General features: G+C 48.3%; 2 protein-coding genes across 2 annotated transcripts; one reads left to right on the plus strand and one right to left on the minus strand.

Moving 5' to 3' along the window:
• Positions 1 to 3,873: 3,873 nt before the first annotated feature.
• On the plus strand, positions 3,874 to 7,066 carry LOC120697733 (PLASMODESMATA CALLOSE-BINDING PROTEIN 3-like). Its single transcript, XM_039981045.1, has 4 exons — positions 3,874 to 4,371; positions 4,805 to 5,227; positions 5,349 to 5,379; positions 5,490 to 7,066. The coding sequence occupies exons 1-4, from the start codon at positions 4,308 to 4,310 to the stop codon at positions 5,725 to 5,727; spliced, it is 756 nt and encodes a 251-aa protein (XP_039836979.1). The 5' UTR covers positions 3,874 to 4,307; the 3' UTR covers positions 5,728 to 7,066.
• Positions 7,067 to 7,191: 125 nt separating this feature from the next.
• On the minus strand, positions 7,192 to 14,170 carry LOC120697732. The gene is made up of 10 exons (XM_039981044.1): positions 13,767 to 14,170; positions 12,742 to 12,785; positions 12,129 to 12,216; positions 11,926 to 12,043; positions 10,447 to 11,021; positions 9,736 to 9,994; positions 9,384 to 9,663; positions 8,912 to 9,061; positions 7,869 to 8,342; positions 7,192 to 7,789 (listed from the first exon to the last, which is right to left on the minus strand). The coding sequence occupies exons 1-10, from the start codon at positions 13,972 to 13,974 to the stop codon at positions 7,541 to 7,543; spliced, it is 2,445 nt and encodes an 814-aa protein (XP_039836978.1). The 5' UTR covers positions 13,975 to 14,170; the 3' UTR covers positions 7,192 to 7,540.
• Positions 14,171 to 20,891: the final 6,721 nt, after the last annotated feature.

Raw genomic sequence — 20,891 nt, forward strand, 5'->3', positions numbered from 1 at the left:
AGATAGTGGCATTTTATGGTAACTGTAATATTTTTCCAAACTCCAAAAATGTTTTGAATCTAGACAGGATCACAGGACCCCCGGTCTTTGCTTCGCTGTATGGGCCTGTATTTCTTTTTCCTTTTTTTTCTTCGAACAGAACTGCATGGGTCTCAACAGTAAGACGTGGGAATCATTTGCTTAGATCGAGCGGAGGAGCAATGAATTATTGGTTTCGGCCTTCAGCCATACTGAAAATGACAGATGCTGGATTGAAGTTCCTTTTTTTTTTTGAAAAACCAGATTGAAGTTTCTGAACTCATTGGATGTAGGGTCGGCACGAAGAACAGTGGCTCGTTCTTCTTCAGAGTCAAAAAAAGCGCTATCCTTTTCCTCCCCGAAGCGGGGATGGCCATTGGTTATTGCAACTACTAGTCTGAACTGGATAATGCATGAGGGCATGAGGCAGTGGTGCAGGCTGCAGAGAAGCGAGCTGCTTCCTCTGCAGGGCCGGCAGATCAATGCCGAACTCCTGCCGCGGTCACGGGCGACGCGACTTACTATTTTGCATTGCTTTGGTTTGCAGCCGCATTTCCGTGAATTTGTAAATCTTTTTTTTTGAACGAACAATTGCTGTCTTTCATGGAACTAGCAGGGTATGGGCATCGTGTCAATCACTTGAACAAGTGGCTGGCTTCGGATCATCGGTTCCAACAGTTGCTGTCAGGTTCGCCCTCAACTTGTCCTGCAGCCCTGTCCTGGAACAGGACGGCGTGGCTCTCGTGGATGATGCAAACAGAATATGTTGGCATTATCTCCTTATCCGCTTGGATGATCTGATCTATTAGCTGCCTTGATCTCATGGAAAGTGATGGAAGTTGTCTGCAGTTTCCTGAATTGGTTGGAGAGTAGGGTCGATATGAAATGAGTTCAGTTCATGCTGTCATGCAGCGCTTTCTTCAGAATCAGTATTCAGATGGCCAATCCACTGTGCCATGATAGGCTTTGGGCCAACATTTAGCCTATACGGTATGCTCAGTGGGCCGTGGCCCAACTTACATTGGGCCGAGGAGAAACTATCAGTACCAGTGGAGCCCAATCAATAAATCATGTCTGTCTTCTTTAATTTTTCTCATTAGGCCCAATTCTGCTCAAATCTGCTCAGGCAAAGCGGAGTACTAGCAGTCGGACTAGCATCAGCCCTTTCATTTGGTCTTTAATCTTTCGGAATTCCTAAATGCTACCCGAGTAATTTTTTACTTTGATGATGATGATTGGTCTCAGCCGCGGGTCATTGCCATTAACCCCCAAGCAATCATCGCGCCATCCGTAGTGTTAGCAGCAATCCCAAGCATGGCAGGGAGCTCTAGACTCCTGACGCAAGCGGCTTTGGTATAAAGGTAACGTATCAGGTGCAAACCAATATCTCTATATAAACTATGAAAATTTCAATTTGAATTATTGAATCAACATATAAGGGGTATGGAGAATTGAATAATTTTACAATCTGGATCTGCTCTTTAATTGGATAATCACACTTTTGCAAATCTCTTCTTCTACTTCTCTACGCCTCTCCTCTTGGATGATTATTTGAGGATGCGGCGGCAGCGGCTTTGTTTGCCTCGTGGACGAAAACTCGCAAACTTTCTTCCTTCCGACAGCTTTAAAAATTCGCAAACAAGTTGCTAGTCTCGTCACTAGTGTTGGACCCCTGTTCGAGCTACGACTGTGACTGCCACACCCAAAGCCCACTAACAACATCATGATTGATATGCATGCTTGCTTCTGGCTTCCATGACAAATTACTCTGCCCCAAGTCTGAACACCATCTTTTTTAAAAAAAAATTGATTCCAAGTAGTTTCCCGTTTCCATACGAAGGGGGTGTTTTGGAATAGGGACTTAAAAAAAGTCTCAGGAACTTTTTAGTATTTAGAAGTATTAAATAAATGTTAATTATAAAACTAACTGCAGAACCCTAGGGCTAAACTGCGAGACGAATCTAATGAGATATCTTAATCTATGATTAGCGAATGGTTACTGTAGCATCATTGTAGCAAATTATGGATTAATTAGGCTCATTAGATTCGTCTCGCGAAAAAGCACTCAGCTGTCAAAAAACATTTATAAACAGATTTTATTTAATACTATAAAATAGTAAGATTCCTTTTGATGTGATAGGGACTTCTGAAAAAAAAATGGGATCCAAACAGGGCCGAAGTCTCTTGCCCTCTGCACCTGAGCAGTTCGGCCATTCCATGGAAACATTCTAGTAGCCCAGCGGCCACTGGCAACAGATTCCATGGCTTTATACCAGCCTAGTGCGGGCTTTGCATCTACTCGTGGCACTGCTAGGTTTAGCTGACCCACTGTTCATCGGATGCTCAGGCTTCCGAGGGTGGCCAGTGGCCACCACGTTCTTCTTTACTCCTCGCTAGGCGGCGCCGGCTAGCCTTGGGCCTATGGCTCGAGGGACAAAAAGCAAATCTCCGAGCTTTTTCAGTGGCCGATCCGGCTCTGCTCCGCTCAAGGCGCGCGAAAGGAGATGCAAAGCGTGGGGGCGGAGAACCTCGATGGAGTCATCGGCTTGCTCCAGCTCAGGCGCTTTCCCGTTTCGATGCGTCGTTTGTACGCCTAGTGATCGCTGGTTTACGTAGCGATGAGCTCTAGGTGCGATCTTCCGAGAGGTAAAAGTATATTCAATTAGTGGAGAACTCGACGTTGATGATTCGACTTCAAATCAGCACGATTCGAATCATACAACTGCTACACCACTGTCCGTTGGTTATCAACTAAGCACAACTTGATATACATCGCCAAGAAGTTTTTTTATGCAAGCGAATCGAATAACACAAGTAAGTAAGGATAAACACGCAATCTGATAATTGCAAGTATGAATAAAGCGAATCACAAGAGGGGTTTAGGAACTCGATTCCAAAGGACTAATCGACACAGTTGAGGAGATTATGAACGTGGGGCCTAGATCAATGTATAAGGATTTGTCGCCACAAATATAATGATGCAATGTATGTTTCTCGAAGAAAATCACAAGACTAAACAAAATTCAAGTCTAAACGGCGGTAGCTACTGAGTCTATGGGAGAACCACGGGCGTCCTAGGGTTGGGGGCGACGGGGGGCACAACATGGGCTTAAGTCCTGACACAATACAAAGTCTGAAAAGGTCCAAAACAGGTGGCGCGGCACTTTTCCGTAGTCACATAGGATGATCCACGAGGCTTCTGGAGCTAGGACCAGGACCAAAAGAAGCGTCTCGTCGTCAACTTTCTAACGCATCCAAGATCACCTCATTTGGATGCCGTATGAGACTGAATCCGAGATGAACGCGATGACCGAGTTGGTGACGATTTATAACTTGAAGAAGACCCTGCCATGAGCGTGTTCAGCACGGCGATGTTCTCGTCACATGATCTATCGGCTCGTCCCGTGGCCGGCTTTGCAGTTTGCAAAGTACAAAGGAGACGCAGGCAGACGGCATCAGACGAAAAAGTTGGCCTCCTTCTCTAGTTCTCTTAGTCTTTACCAGCTTATCGCGAACTCGATCAAGACCAACCTGTTCGACGGGTAATGGCAACGTGCGTGCCGTCAGGAAACGATGAGCTCGACATCTGTATCGTAGTATGGGGTTGAAGCAGTTGCGAACAATGACCTGAGAAGAAGGATATAGAGTATGGTGATTCAGATACGTACATGATCTTTGCAATACAGGATACATAGTACATGATTCAGCGTGTACTTGGACAGGAAAAAAGGAAGGAAACGCATTCCCGCACGAATCTGGAAGAGATTCGTTCCCATCTACAAGATAATCTAACCCCGATGAGCCCGGCTGCACCAAACGGAAATCCACGGCTCATCATGGCGGCTAATCCGCCATCATGAAGGCAGTGTACAGTCTACCCCACCACATAGCATCAAGAATTTGTCCTCTCATTTCTTTCACCTCCCAACTCACCCAACCTTTTTTACTTTCCCACTCCTTTTTGTGTTCGTATTAATCTATTGATCAGCACCGCGGATTAAAGCCCCTGGCCAAGCAGTCTCCCCGCCCAAGTTTCCTCTTATTCCTCGACCTGACCTGCGAACTCATTCGTGTACTGAAGAAACTAGAAAGCACATGCGTCTCAGCGTCTGCACTCTGAACACAAGCAGCTTCAGCAGGTAGATGCAGTGAGTAGAAGAGTGGTAGCAGCAGCAGCTGACGAGCTCACTTTACACTAGCTCCTGAAACAGCACGCCCCTGCCGGCTACTAGTAAGCACTACCTTGTTGCGAGGCAGAGCTCAGAGCTCGAGGCGAGGGGGCGAGGCTCATGGAAGGTCTGAGGCCAGTCCATTGGCTGGCGTCTCTCCTCGCCGTCCTCCTCTTCTGCCATGGTGAGTTGCTCGACTGTCTGCTGTCCCGTAGTTGTAGCTTCTGTAATGAGATTTGGATGCTGAATCCGTTGATTGGCATGTCACTTGCAACGAACTTGGGTTTGAGCAGCAAAGCTGGTTGGTTACAAAGAACACAGAATTGTCTCTGGGATTACGTAGATGCGCTGTTTTTTGGCTGAGATCTTGTGTTTGTCTTTTGTTTGCTTAGTCACTTTAATCATGTCCGACGTGGTTGCTGCTGCTGACGAGCAGAGTGTCGTGTCACTAGTCGCACCAACAGACAAACACCCACTTTATCAGGATCAACTACGAAACAAAATACTATTTGCTTTTGTTTCTCTTAATCACCAGTGGGAATTACAGTGCTAAAAATCAAACTAAGCACAAGGCGAAAGCTTCATCCAGCTACTAAAAGATGGTGATTTGGTTGCAGCCGCAGGCAGGGGAAGCGAGCAGAGACAGGAGCCCGCCGAGCTGGGGCGCGCCGGGGACACGCCGGAGCGGGACGTGACCTCGCCACTGGCCACCGTCCCGGTGGTGACCCCCACGGTCACGACGCCCACGGCGATGCCCACCGCGACGCCGGCGACGCAGGCGCCGTCGCTGGCCGGCGGCGGCGGCAGCTGGTGCGTGGCGAGCCCCAGCGCGAGCGCGACGGCGCTGCAGGTGGCGCTGGACTATGCGTGCGGGCAGGGCGGCGCGGACTGCTCCCCCATCCAGCAGGGCGGGAGCTGCTTCAGCCCGGACACCGTCCGCGACCACGCCTCCTACGCCTTCAACAGCTACTACCAGAAGAACCCCGTCCAGACCAGCTGCGACTTCGGCGGCACCGCCGTCCTCACCAGCACCAACCCAAGTAAACTACTGTACCCATCGGCAAGCTCCATCCAGAACACATCGTGATGTTTTTTAGCAGAAAAAAAGAATTGAAATTTCTGCAAAGATATTCAACCGCTGCTTTCCAATTGTGTGCGCAGGTACTTCGGCATGCCAGTATCCAGCAACTAGGTAAATTCTAGCAGCTTTTTCAGTTTTCACCGAAGCAAAATTACAGGAAACAAGGTTAAATAAACGTGCTGATTTCTGTCCTTTTGGGGTGGGTGAACTCTCTCTGACAGCACCGGTGCTTCTGTCCTGAACACGTCGACGCCGCTGCCGCCAACTTACGGGTCTCCTCCTGGCGGGTACGGGAGCTCCCCACCCGCCGGATACGGCACCTCCCCGCCGCTCTACGGGTCCATGTCGCCGCCGGAATACGGCGACAGCATCAGCGCCGCGGTGACGGCGCCGGGCAGCAGGAAGAAGACGATCCTGTCGCTGGCGACGTGCCTCCTGATCGCGACACTGGCCGGCTGAACCTCCACACGCAGCAGCCCAAGCCGCCGCGTCGCCGTTGTGCCGTGCGCCGCAGCAGGACGTTCAGTTGCGGTACGTCCAGGTGTTAGAGGCGGTGGCGTCTTCGACGCTGAGGCCTGAAGGTGAGGTGGGGATCAGATCACCATGACTTGATGCTGCAGAGGATGCAGAGGCGATGTTCAGGTAATCTGCCGGATCGGAAGAGCAGATGCAATCATGCATGCAGATTCTAGTTTCTGCTCTCCCTTGTCAGTACTCGGATGTGTAAAGAGGATAGACTGACAGATAGTAACCCCTGTACTGAGATCCTGATCACGCTTCGTCTCTTTCGCCGGGAGCCTCCGCCTGCCTGAAGCAGCCGTGCGCCGGCCGCGCCCTGCAGCTGCACGAGTACACGCACGCGTTAGCCGTTAGGCTGGCAATTGTTGACTTGTTGGGCCGTTGGCACTTGGCGACACGCCTCTACTCGAGTCTCAAGTCTGAACCAACCACTCCATTATCCTTGTTGCTGCACAAGGCCAGCTGCATAAGCCAAGCTCGCGCCGTCGTCAGCACAACGCTCCTGCGATCTTCCCAGGAAGCTACCGGGCTCGTTGGCACTGCGCCCTGGCGTGTGCTGCAATTTGACCTGACCGGGTTCGGATGGCTAGGCTAGCTAATGTCCAAGCCTTTTGCCGCTTGGTCTCAACCACTCGCATATCATATCCACAAACTATAGAAACTGGTGCAGCGATTCGTCAACACGCGGCTGCAAGAACGCGTCACCTTCCAACATAAAAGGCTCGAGGCAGAGTAGCCAGCCTAGCAAGAATTGCATCGACACGGGATCAGGCATTCAGGTCGAAGTAGAGATCGAGCTCGGAGACGCCAGAGCCGATCGGCCGACGGACACCGCCCCCATGGCCGGCGGGAGGAAGCGTGAGTGGCTGCGGAAGAAGATGGCGATGGCGGCCCCGAGCAACAGCAGTCGCCGTCGCCGCGGTGGACGCTGCGCGTCCGGGCGCTGCGCCGGCGGAGGCTCGGGTCTGGCGGCCTCCCGCGCGTCGACTTCCTCCAGATCCTGTACGAGAACGTCATCTTCTACCTGCTGTGGGTGATCGAGTCCGTCATCGTCCTCGCCAAGCTCTGCTTCTTCTTCCTGCGCTTCGGCATCCTGCGCTACCGCAGGTCTTTGAGGACTGATCATCAGTCCGTGCCCTCAGTGATGTAGCTATCCCTTCTCTTTTACATCTGCCATGCGTGCAATCGAACATGTAAATACGCAAAAAGTAAAACGACTTGTCGCCTGGTCTCCATATCTTTTTCATGAATACCAACATTGTGAATGACATGTTCAAACAACTATTGATCCGAGGAATTCATCGCAAGATCCACAGATAATAATGGGTGCTGACAAGGTAATGGATCAGACACAATCTTGGTAATGGATCAGACACAATCTTGGCAATGATGAGTTAACAAAGCAGGCGAAATAAGCCGGTGATGTAAACCTTGGCTCTACTTTTGCTTCCTCGAAAATTAATGGTGCTGCTGTGTCACAAGATATGTAAAACGCAAAAAGGAAAAATAAAACAGAAAAAGAACGATCCCTTTATATCAGAATTTGAATAAATAGATCAAACTACAACCTTGCCCATATCCTAGAAACGCTACAAGCTTCGAACATATATCTCTCAGGGCCTCCCAAAATGTCCCGATAGCAACTCATGTACATAGCTGCTATCCATCTGCCTGGATCAGGCCAAAAGCCATTAGATGCTGTATAGCGTCGCGCACAACAGGACCGCCTTCAGCAAAGTTGACAAAGGATCGATCAGTAGCTATTTGGCCACATTGGGTTAGCCTGAGCAGCTGCACTTAGGTTGCCATCACTGGGGTTTCGGTGTTCTGGGCCCAGGCCTGGCTGTGACTGCCCAAGCGCGGCACCAAACTGTGAAGGTAGCTGGCCCTGCCGAAGCCCGCCCTGGTGACTCTGCCCTTGATAGCCATACAAGGTACTGGCTGCAAGTGGGGGCATTCCTCGTGAACCAGCTCCATGCATCCACATTGCAGGGTTCTCATTCTGTCAGCAACAAATGAAAAATTAGTGATCACGTAAATTATGTCCATCTGGGATGCATAGCTCAGGTGTAATATAGTACCTGCTGTTGAAGAGAAATAAACTGATTTCCATCTTTGTACTGTGGAGGCACCGATCCATCAAACCCGAGAGTTGTGGTCGCTGATGCTGTGTTTTGGTTCCCAGGAAAATTTCCAGGCATGTTGTTTGCAGTTCCAAAGCCACCAACATAGCTTGAGAGCAAAGGAGCTGGCTGTGGTAAGCTAGCTAGAGTTTTGTACTGTGGTAGAGGGTATTTCACACTCGAGTTGGGAAGTGCAGCAGCTGCTTGGTGGAACATATTGTTCATATATGGTTGCTGAAAAGCAGCAGGTTGGATATATGCATAACTTGGCGGCAGAGATGGATAGCCAAACATGCTTGCATACCCAAGAGGAAGAGTTGCTTGAGCATAGGGATGAAGAAGATGTTGAGGGAGAGGAGGCCCTGACGCAATGCTGGTGCTTGGCTGAGATTGAGTCAATTGAGGGTTGGGTAACCCAACAGGATTGGCACTCTGCAAGAAACAAACACACAATCAAGAATGTAAAATATATTTGTTGGATTCAATATGAAGATAAACAATACACAATAAGCTTGCTAATGACGTAGTTAGCATAAATAGGAACAGGTGGCAGAGTTAAGAGAAGGAAACTTATCGTGCTAGCACCACATTATTTAACAGATTTACCGGTACCATGACAAATTTAAGGATTAGGAAATGATCAGATAGCAGGATAGTAAGTTCTATGCATCGTTTCCTCATCTTTTGCAAAAAAATTCAAGTTCCACCAATTCAAATCATAGGACTATTGGCAACCAATACTACAGAAAGAAAGGCGCATTCTCTATAGCAAACTCTGGATCCTATTTTTTACATTTAGTTTGTCAGCAACAAAAAAAGGAGATATATTCTACCCTTTTCCAGATCACAACTTTTGCTGATTAGTTTACCTAGCAACATCAATTACCTACAGGCAGCATAACCACAAGATAGAATGTACAAAGTTGGCAAGAAATACATGGCTGCTTCACTGAAAAGCATAGATGAAGATGAAGTCACATGATTCAGTGAGATGTTCATACCTCCTGGGGCTGCGTAGAAACCGTTGCATTGTTCATGGACGATGACGTCGTACCATGCATCATAGGAGGGTTAGTGAGCAAGAGTGAGAACGCTGGATCAAATTCGCGTAATGGCGGGATTGCGGGTGGCAGGAGACCATTTTGTATTTGCTGCAGATACAGAGTAATAAAACAGACGTTAGTAGCAAAATACAGTAGTGTAAATAAATTGATAAATATTGTGTGAATTCTTTCAGGAAGGTGTGGCATACACTCAAGTGTTTATTCAAGGGTGGGTGTGTTGTGTTCGAATGTGTGGGTGTGTGGGTTGTGTGGGGGTGTGTGTTAAGTACATTTTGGTGTCTTTTTTTTCTTCTTAATGAAATGAAATGACGGGCAGCTCTCCTAGAAAAAAAAATGAAACATCATCTCTCTTTCTATTTCAACGAGCTATATCAGTGCAAGTTAGAACCAGGGACACATGGATACATACCATAAAGTTTGACAGAGGTGAAACATTCTGGAACTGCCGGTTTTCCTGTAGATAACTGTGTGGAGCAGAATCTTGCAGCGCTGCACTTGAAATTGCAAAATCTGAGGTTGATGATAGCGTATATTCAATAGTGTTTGGAACATCCAAGAAATTGGCTCTTGTCACTTCAGATTGTTGTACTGATGTAATATCAAGATTCTCCATGTTGCTGTTTGTCGTGGAAGCAACATATTCATTAGCTGCCGGAGTTGCTGTCGCCTTGCTTTCATCCTCATGCATTCTGAAAAAAAAGGACTTATAAGCGCTACAGAACAAAATGGGGGTGAAGGATACTAAAAATTAGAAATCATACATGACATCTGCCTGGTTAATTGAATGCTCATCAGGAGCTGTTGCAGCTTCCCCGTGACCCTCAAGAGGTTTTGTGGTCAAAGATGCATCGAGTGTACCAGACACAAAACTACCAAATGTCAAGTGTGCGCAGTCAGCATTTGAAACCTGAAGATGGTCAGGTATTATTACTGCTGGATTATCATCAGATGATTTTGATCCCTCGTGCAGAGTCAACTGGTCAAATTGTTTTGTCGTGGCAGACATATCATCATTCAAACCTGCCATCAAAGGGGTAAATGGTAATAAAAAATGAGATCTTGATGAGCAACACCAAAAGGTTTATAGTACAAGAAAGACAAAACAAATCAAGAGATCCACAGGCCCCACAAGTCATGAAGGGGTATTGTAGAACAACGATACAAAACAGAAGGTCAGTAATTAATGTGTAATTGGGTATTATGGCATGCAAGAGTGCAATATAAAAGTGTACATGCAGATAGAGATGGAGAATTCTAGAAAGAAATTTCAACTGACTAACTTCGCATCATGGTAGCCATATGGTGGTGTAATAACAGATAACCATAGGAAACAAATGAAAAATCGTCCATAGAAATAAAATAAGCTAGCTTCCGACTTAATTTACTAAGTAAGTAAGTAGGCCTTCAGAATTATACAAGTTGACCAACCACATGCAGAAATACTGATAACAATGAGATTTGTTTTGACTTACTTTGGTTATGCTCAAATGAAAGGCCATTGGAATGAAAGTCATCTGTTTTCTCTATCGAGACATCGTCCTGATGTGTGGCAACTTCAGTATATTCTGATTTATCTTTACCAGAAGCAGAAAATTGTCCAGACATTGTCAGAATTTCTGTATTGCCCTCCTCCAAATTTGTCTCTTTTTCAATGCCATTTTCATTGACATCCGGAGTTGATGAATCTTCAACTTTGGAAGGAGCTGCTATATCTGCTCCATCAGCTGGGGGTAACATGTCAACTGAGGAAGCATCTTTAGGTGCAGAGTACACTTCAACAGCACCATTTGGTAATTTATCTGCTGTGCCATGGCCTACTTCCGACGCAACATTTCTGTTGTATTCCTTGGGTGGTGTATTGGAAATGACTGAATCACCAACAGCTGGCATGCCTGTGCTACTTGCAACAGATCTGCTCCCAACTTTAGCTTGAGGCCTGCCCATCTTGACTATTTCAGCCATGGAAGGGCGACCTGGAATACCGCCCCAACCATGCTGCACTTGAGATGGAGGCTGAGTGTTCTTTGCATTAGCTTGGTCAACATTGCTGCAAATAGAAGCACAAACCATTAAGATGACTATCAAGGAAGTCTACCTTGTTCAAATTATCAGAAAAAAAGTTTTAACTAGTTTTCATGAGTGAAGGTGTACATTGTCAAAATTGAAAGAAGTCGCAGTTTAATTTAGAAAATGGTTATGGTATGATATGAACAGTAAAGAATATAGACCACAATGGGAAAAAAAACATTGTTAGAGAAGAACAAATTATTGATCTCTTCATAATAATCAACCCCAAAGGTATCAGGCCCTGCAGGTTACTTGAAGAGTAGGGCATCAATACTTTATCTTATCAAGCAAAAATTTTCTACCATTGCTTTCTCTAGACATATGTTAGTAAAACATACAAAAATATAAAGAAACTTGAGTACTGTTTTTATGATGAAACTACTATTATATCTTTTGTTACATTGCACATTAACTAGGATAACAAGTAAAAAATAACTGATGATTATATTTATATGCAAAAAAAATACTGACACTTTGTTCTGTGGCACCTAAATTGTCTGTTATCCACCTTTGTGAAGAGAACCCTAATACAAAAAGAGATGAAATGCAAGCCATTAAAGTTTTGCGCCCAAACATCTCTTTGTTTCTGATGTAATTTATTAGAAGAATGGACAAATGTTGCAAAACCATAAACAAGTATAGGGGAATGACTGAAACTAACGCAACAGCTTCAACAACTACAAAGCCTGTCCCAAGCAAGATGGTTAGATTAGCTATAAAAGCCAACAAGAGTCACAAGAAATGATGCGAAACAAATAAAGAAAAAGGGGGAGAATGAAATAGGAGAAAGAACATTGACTCAAGCAATATAAAGGAAAAAGAAAAACATTAACGAAACAATTAGTGCATAGGTTATCTCTATGCAAAATTATTAGTACCCCTACCCTGTAGCAGAAATAGCTTCTGCAGGATTGCTTGTCTTGACATCCAAGGCTGATAAGTTAAGTGGGGCATGTACCTCTGGTTCTTTCTTGATAGGGCCTTTGAAAACGCCCATTGAGTCTGTTGACATGTTGATGAAAAAACAAAACGAGTGGTTGGACTGAGAAAACTACAAACTCCATACACAATATGAAATGCAGCCTACCTCTCCCACTTCGATCGGAACCAGCCTTATACCCGCGAGACATAGGTTTCTGGAATGATCGAGGTCTTGATTCCTGAGAAGCTTTAGTCTACAGATGATAGAATTTGTCAGGGGAATGATTGGCAACCAGATGACATGCATTGAATCGGATCAAAATGCGAAGATGCACTGAAGATCAAAGAAAGGTCGTTGAGTGCAATAACATTGGCATATACATGAATCTATTTCAAAGGAAGTACCATAGAATGCGACTGCTAACCTAATAACTGATCAGTTAACAGAAGTATGCTGATTCTTTGTCAAGCAGGAATGGTACGCAACTGAATATATCAGCCAGCACATAGCATGGGAGGACCCAGGTCTCCCATTAAATGCAAGCTTGCATAATCAATGACCCTAAACTCACATTGCAGCAAAAAGACAACTCCCACATCCCACAAAGAAAAACAAAAGATGGAAAAGTAGACAGTGAGCTTCCCTTCAATGCAAGCTTTGCATAATCAATGGTCAAGTCATATTGCAGTTAAACTCTCACACAAAAATCAAAGGATGGAAAAGCAAACTGTGAATTTACAGAAAAGCTGGGATATAAGGAATTCAAGCATCTACTGACCTCCTTTTTATTGTCCCGCTTTCTCCTCACTTCATGAAAAGTATCTGAATAGATATGAATAAAAAAGTTACAATTATAATCATAAACAAAAAATTAAGAGTCTCCGTGATCTAGAGACACTATTGCCACGCCGTGTTTCATTAATTTATTTATTAGGTACATCAGGCATAAGTGCAATGATTAATTGACACCAGAGAAAAGACCGGATGCATAGGTATGCATTTAAAATAGGGCAAATCTACCCTCAGAATTGAAGAACAAGGCAAGCAGAAGGCTATCAGCACATGAAGAACTGAAAGATCACTGGCATCAAAGCATCTCTACACTGAATTTAATGGAAATTCCAATTTCAACAAAATGTATTACGTATCAGTTAACGGCAAAAACGATAATGCGCCTATACCAAGTTATTAAATGACAGCAAACTTAAAAACCAAGAAAATAGAAAAGAATACATGAGTGAACTTAAATACCATCCTATTGCTGAGGATAAAAAGACATGTTTATGCAAGATTAGCAAGACATTACATAATACATGGGCCAGCTGACAGGATTCTGCAACACAGCTGGACTGCAATGTGATATGAATCAGGAGTTCAGGACCTGTGCACTAAATTGAACCCCCTTACATCATAAGTTGCCACATCTGTTCCATAAGCCACATCCATAAATGCAAAACTTGTTGACAAAAAATAAATAAATAAACGGATACATCACAAATCTAAAGGCGTGACAGAACTAAAACTTCCCGGTATGCATTCACGCAGTCCCGTTAAACCTAAACTGGCAAGCAAAAACAAGTCACAAGCGTACAGCTTCCGCGGAATCAGACCAGATTGGGAAACAATTCAATAGCAGCCGTCCAGATTGGGGGGTTACGACACGAAGCCGCACATATCCGCGGCGCCCAATCACCGCGCGAAAAAACAAACCCTAGGCGCTGACGAGCATCACACGACAACATCCGCTCTAAACAATTCGACCCGTGAAGCGGGAAAAAAAAGCGAGGGAGCACGCAAGCATACCTTGGGAGATGAGCCTCTCGACGGCGATGTCGGGGTCCATGCCGCAGTCGCAGAGCGAGGCGTAGATCTCGCCTTCGGAACGGTCGGCGAGGATCCCCTTGAGGCTCTGCACCATCTTCCTGGAGGCGGCCGGGATCACCGCCGCGTCCGCCCCGTCCGGCGCCGGGTAGGGCTGCCTCCCGCCGCCGCCACGGCCGCCGCCCCTCATGCCGCTCCCGCCGCTGCCGCAGCCACCACAGGCGCCGCCGCCTCCTCCTCCTCCTCGATCCGGGGCAGCGAGGAGCTGCGGTGGCGTCGCCGCTGCGCGCGGTGTGGGAGCAGCAAAACCCTCGTCGCCGCCGCCGCGCTCCCCCCACGCACCCTGTATTGCCGAAGCCACGCACGCACGCACGCAGGAAGGGAGGGCCGGCCCGGGCAGGAGCTCAGCTAATAAACGGGTTTTTTTTTATCCATACCATTACAATTTGCTAACTTTTGAGATAGGGAAAATTGGTCCTGTACCATCGAAAGATTGCCACATCCGTAAAATACCACTAAAAGATGACCGCCCCGTAAAATACCATTGAAAGATGTAACTGTTACCCGAAATTAGCATTCTGTTAGAATTTCTCACGGAAAGTTTTGATTTGGCTCGTTTTAGCTCACAATCCCAATATGAAATGACTCTTATGCCCTTGGGTGATGGGCAACGAAAAAAACAGGGGAGCACCCCTCCCTTTTCTCGCAAGTCGCGACATCCTGCCGGCCCCATCCGCTCCGCCCGGGGAGCGCCCTCCCATTCCTCGCGACTCGCGACATACCGCCGCCCCCGTCTGCTCCGCTCGGCGCCCGCCACAGCGCCGCCTCTCCGCACCCCCTGCCAGCCCCGCCGCTCCTCCGCCCCCTCCTGCTAGCGCCGCTGCCTCTCCCAGCGGAGGGAGGCCCCTGGAGCGTGCGGCTCCCAGGGGCGCCGGCCCTAGGCGCAGGGCGACCCCAGGAGCAGGCGGCGTGGTGCCTTGGCCGGCCCCCTGGGCGCAGGCCGCCAGCTGCCGTCCCCGATCCGCGACCCTACGCAGTCCGTCCTGGCTTGCATCTCGACCTCTATTGATGGATCCATTCCAGATTCCCCCAGAGTAAGATTCTTAACCCTAGCTCGCCCGATTTGTTACTACATGTAGTTGTATTGTGAAATTAGTTGAAAGAGATATACTTTTGGACAAATGTGGTATGCGATTGGGAGTACTCAGTACTGATTGTACCAGATTTGCAACAAATAAGTCAGATGTGTTAGCAGTGTTGTTAATTTATGCACTGCTACTATTTCAGGATCGATGAGAACAATGCTTGTAGACTAGTGATTGATGTCACCTCCTTCTCAACTATTGAGGATGGTCGTGTTGTGTACCGAAAGGGCAAAAATTTGGAGTGGTGGGTAGATTCAGAGGAGTACTCCATCATTGACATGGAGGAAGATGTTTCCAAACACTTTAGTTGGGCTAGCTACCAAGAGACAAATTTTTGGTTTCAAAATCAGAATGGTGATACAACACGACTTGCTACTGATCAAGAGCTTATAACCTTGTTGCGGGCTTCAAAAATTGTGAAGTTCATCATGACTGTTGATAGATGTGAGCATGTTGATGTTCCTGTGAATGGGACTCAAATGGCGGATAATGAGTTGCAAGTCATGGGGAATGAGCTGCAAGTACATGTTAGCAATGAGAGAGATTTGCTACATGTCCCATCTAGAGTTTTAGCTGTAGAATATGAGGACCAAGAATGGGCACATGAACCAGAACTTGGGGTTACAGCAGCTGGCCCTCCTAGAGTAGAGGAGGAGGAGGAGCACTATATGGAGCCTGGTTTTGACCCCGAGGGAGATGATCCAATTGGAGCAGATGAAGAGTGGAGATATTTTAAACAGCAACAAAAGGAAAAGAGGACAGTGGAGAACAACCGAGTGCAAAAGGAATATCAAGGTAAAGATCCAGATGCTGTACCAAGTGATGAAGCCACTATGGTTGGAGAGGCATATGTTGCACATACTACATATGACAGAGATAACCCTGAAATTAAGGCAGGATCCACATTTGTTGACAAAGATGCTTTCAAATTGGTTATCAAGCAATATGCAATTACAAGAGAGTTTCAGGCTACTACATCAACATTTAAGAAGCCTTCCCAAAAGTCCAAAAAAGATGGCACATCAAGCACCTTAGTGGCTGAAGCACCAGCAACCATCTCCACTTCCTTGGTCTCTCACTCACCAGGTAGTCCAGGACCAATAACAAGGAGGATGGCAGCTTCTACTTCTACTCCAACAAAACCTCCAGAGACACAATTGAGTCCAGGGCCCACAACCAGAAGCATGGCTGCACAACTACACATATCACCAGGTGGAATTGCTAGGAGGCGCATCATAAGCTAAGCCTTGAAAAAGGCTGCTGCTGTGCCGTATTTAGTGCAAAAGCTGTCTGCTGTATTATATTGCTGTCCTGAAACTGCCATGTATTGCTGTGCTGAAATTAGACTATAGGGCATTGCTATGTGGCTGCTAGATGTAAGGTAATACTATTTACATGTGTTGAACTGGAACAATGGTTTTCGTGGGTAGACTATATTTAATGCATGTGAGACAGCGACCTTGTGTTCAAATGGTGTAAGATGAGGCCCTGTGCTAGTTTCTTGTGTTGAAATGGTGTCAGATCAGGCCCTTCGCTTGTTTCTCATGTGGTGAATTGTAAAAAAATGGTCTGGGGGTATTTCTGTCCAAATTAACAGAGCTAACGCTCAAATCTAACAGAGTGCTACTTTCAGTTCACATTTCAACCTTTCGGTGGTATTTTACGGGGCCTCAAGCTTTCGGTGGTATTTTACGGAAGTCGCGATCTTTCAGTGCTATGAGACCAATTTTCCCTTTGAGATATGGTATTACAATTCACCTATTTTGAAACCTGCCATTACAATTTTTCGTTTCTTTGAATCGTGTCATTTTATAAGTCTTTGATGCCCATGGACCCACTTGCAGACCCTCGTATTTTCGTATGGCCCAAAATACCCCTGCTGCTTCTCTCTCTATACTCACTGACGTGTGGGGCCCACACGTCAGCTTCTCCTTCAATCTCCTTCCTCCTTCAACCTTCTCCTCTCCATGGGCTGCTCCCCTCTGCACCCCCACGCCATGAGCGCCGCCGGCATGCTCCCCCGCCGGGAGAGCCCCCTCCCCCCCGGCCGAGCCCCTCCCCCGCTTGGCCTTGCGCGGGGGCGCCCCTCGCGCGGGCACACCGCCGCCGCGCCCCCAGGCGAGCTCGCATCCCCTGCTCCGCCTGCATGCCGCTCTCGCCGCCGCCGCTCCGACTGAGGAACTAGGGAAGCAGAGGAGGGCATGGAGTGGGGAGGCGGTTCCCCTGCGCTTCGGCTCGCCGCTGCCCTGCACGCCAGCCATGGCCCCGCACGGTCGCCGCTGCTCTCGCCTGCAGTGCGCCACGCCGCGCCGCTGCTACCGCCTGCAGTGCGCCACGCCGCGCGGCCGTCCCGAGCGCTCCTCCACGCCGCTCAGAGCGCCGCCGCTAGTGCACCTCCGCGCTGCTGCGGGGCCATCCGGAGCAGGGGAGGGGGGTGCCCGGCCCGCCGCGAGCTCCGCCGCGCGCTCCGCCGTGCAGGCTGCCACACGCTCCGCCCACGGCCGAAGCAGGGGAGGGCCGCGCCCGCTCGGCCTGCTCGCCCGCCCACGGAGCTCGCCCGTCCGGTGCGGGATGCGGGGTAGTGAGGCGGCGGGGGATGCAGGGGTGTGGGCGGCGGGGGATGCTGGGGAGGAGGTGCACCGGCGGAGGGGAGCCAGGGGAGGGGGGCGCGCCGGCGGAGGGGAGCAAGGGGAGGGGATGCAGGAAGAAGAAGCACCGAAGGTTGAAGAAGAAGCCGTCAGTGAGTGTTGGGAGAGAAGCAACACGGGTATTTTGGGTCATACAAAAATACGGGAGTCTGCAAGTGGGTCCAAGGACATCAAAGACGTATAAAATGGCACGATTCAAAGAAACGAAAAATTGTAATGGTAGATTTCAAAATAGGTGAATTGTAATGTCATATCTCAGATGTTAGCAAATTGTAATGGCATAGATAAAAAAACAATAAAGGGGGGGGGTTGGCTTCGAGTTTCCTTTCGTGAACTGAGAAAAGGAAAAGAAAAAAAAGATGGTACCTCTGTGGCTCTGTCGGACGCCGTAGAGTTGCAAGGCTTGCGCCTCCCAAATCCTGGCTCCGGGAATGAATGAATGAGAGAGGTGAAATGCCTGTTCCCCTCCCCCTCCCTCCTCCTTTCCCCTGTACCATGAAGCTCGCCGCACGATGATTTCGTCGGCGTTACTAGAAGATCGACAACGCATCTCCCATGCATCGATGCATCCTCGACACGCGTCTCAACTCACTGTCCAAGATTCACCGCTCACCAAAACTCTCCAACACGGTAAATCCCCTGCCCACCTCTTCGTCCTCTTTTTGCACCCGGAACACGTCGACGACATGGAAAATCTCGCCGGAGACACCGACCGCCGAGAAACCCCTCCCCTGCACCAAGATCCACCTCCGATGAGCCAAGATCCGCCTCCTCCGACCCAACCTCCACCACGACCTCCCCCTCCACCACTTCCACTGCCGTTGCTTGCCCAAGAACCTGAACCCTACCAGCAGCCAAATGCAAATCGCGCGCTGGTTAGTACGCCCAGCAGTGTGCGTGATATTCTAGGTCTTGAAGCCTCTTTGCAGGCCATGCAGCTAGCACCCCCTAGACAGCTCCGAGTAGCCCCAGCTCCCAACCCACAAGCAACCATCCCAGAAACTGGTTTCAATATCTTTATGAAAGTGGCTTACTCTGAAGGGGTTAGGAAACAAATGCACCTGGCTACAGTTCGTACTGAGCTTGCTAGAGCTTGGAAGTAGAGTTATTATGACATTTCAGAGGTATGTCCCAATAAGTTCATCGCACGCTTCAAAGATCAGAACAGCATGCACTTTGTTTGGTCTAGGCAGCCATGGAATGTTAAAAGAGAAACTATGCTCATGGAATGGATAGATCCGGCAAAACCACTCAGCACCTATCGCTTTGAATATCTTTATGTCACGGTGAAGCTTTTTGGCATCCCTTCCAACCTTAGATCCTTGGATCTTTTAAATCAGATTTTGCATGAGATTGGCACCCCATCTGATCTACAGCCCATGAATGAATACATGTTGTTTAGAGATGATGAAAGTATAACTGCTAGAGCTAAGATCAATGTCACAGCTAAAGCAGTGGATAGGATGCAATTTCCAGTCCCGGATGGACAGATCACTGTTTATGTTCACTATGAGAAAATCAACAAAATTTGCACCTACTGTGCTGGTTTTTTTCACAATGTCAGTGATTGCAATGAAAGAAATTTGCTGTTGTATCAGCATCAGTCCAGGTTTGGTCATACACAGGATGTTCCATTCGTTCGACATGGAATTTGGATGACCCAGATTGCAGCCATTCCAAACTTTGCTAGATTCATGCAAGATCAAAGGCCAACCAATAGTTTATTACAGAGATTTCAGCAACATTTTGCTACTGAAGAAAACCAGCAACTGCAACCCAGTCCAAGTAGCATGCAAGGGCAAAATACAGGGTCAACTAGGCAGGCCGCTGAAGCCCAACAAAGTCAACTTATCCTGACATCTGAACAGCAGAAGATAAGTGTTGATAAGAATGCTACGCAAGTCTCCACCGCCCTTCAGCAAGTTGATATGATTTCTCAGGTTCCTGAGCTTGCCATTCAGATGCAACTTGACCCAATTGCTGCGACGATGCATGGCAATAGGGGCATTTTGGGAAAACAGCCGGTACCAAACCTGGACATGGCCTCAGATCAGCAGCATGTGCGTGAGCAAATTGAACCAAAGGAGGCCTTTTCCCCTGCTGACCTTGGGGAGCAGATAAACCAACAAGTACAGACTTCAATAATGGGGCTCTACAGAGAGCTGCTGGACCTCAGCAACCTTTTCTTCCGGCCTCCTCAGCTTCTCGGGTCCCAACTCCACAGAATCCACCACAGCCACATATCCAGCCTGGGGACACCTTTGCAGAACAAACATATAGTATTCTCCAGGCCCACCAGCTTTTCCCCTTTTTCCCCCATCACGGCGCTCCTCTCGATCCCCATGTTGGCTTCACTACTTCCATTCCTTGCACATCTCATCAGCTTGCAACGACTGCCATGGCGCCGCCCCTGACCTTCCAGCTTCCGCTTCCTACAACCCGAACCAATAAATCCCCACCCAGAGCCAAAACCAAGATTCCATCCAACAAAACTCCCACTGCTGGTCAATCACCTCCCACTGCCCGTTCATCCACCCCTCCTCATCCCAGGTCCAGGCTACCTCGCCGTCGCCTCGGTTCTCCTCCGAGGCCGGGTCGTCCGGCGCATCGATCCCTCTCGCGCGGCGCTCTCTGCTGTGGCCTCTTCTCCTTCTCCTCTTCGCCAAGACCACAGCCCCTCCAACTCCCCTACGCCTCCACCTGCTCGCGCCTCCCGTCGCCAGGGCTACTTCCGGCGCTTCACCGCAGCAGAGAAAGACAAAAGGCCGGTCGATGGTAGTTCTTTGGAAGCTCCACAACTACTGTTGGCTGGTACTCGCCGTATGCGGTCACCTGATCCTGGAGCCAACCTCGACTATGACTACAGAGATGCTGTAACAGCCTACGCCAACACTAGAAACGTGCGTGGACGACCTCGAGCTCGGCCCAGCGGGTGGGATTCGCCAAATCCCGCCCATGGTGGAGGTCTTCGTCCTCCAACTCAGCGAATTCCTTCTGCTGCTGGCGAGCTTCCCTATCCTACTCCTCTGCAACAAGCCCAGGGAAGTCTTGCTGGCCGTCTTGGTGGTTACTTTGATGGCGGCCCTCTGGCAGAAGCTATACATCACCTGCTTCCACTCGATACTACTGAACATCACCTTCAAGATCACAAATCCTGATGGTTTCAATCCCGGTGGCGACAACATCTCCTGGCCAGGAGACCTTCCTGCAGTGACGCATCCAGCAGCTCAAGATTTGGCTACTCTCCCACATGATCAAGAACATGCTAGGGCGCCAGCCTCAAGGGCGTCGGGTGACAAATGAGTTTTCTAAGC

The sequence above is a fragment of the Panicum virgatum genome, chromosome 3K (assembly GCF_016808335.1).
Source record: "Panicum virgatum strain AP13 chromosome 3K, P.virgatum_v5, whole genome shotgun sequence".
Taxonomy (NCBI): Eukaryota; Viridiplantae; Streptophyta; class Magnoliopsida; order Poales; family Poaceae; genus Panicum; species Panicum virgatum.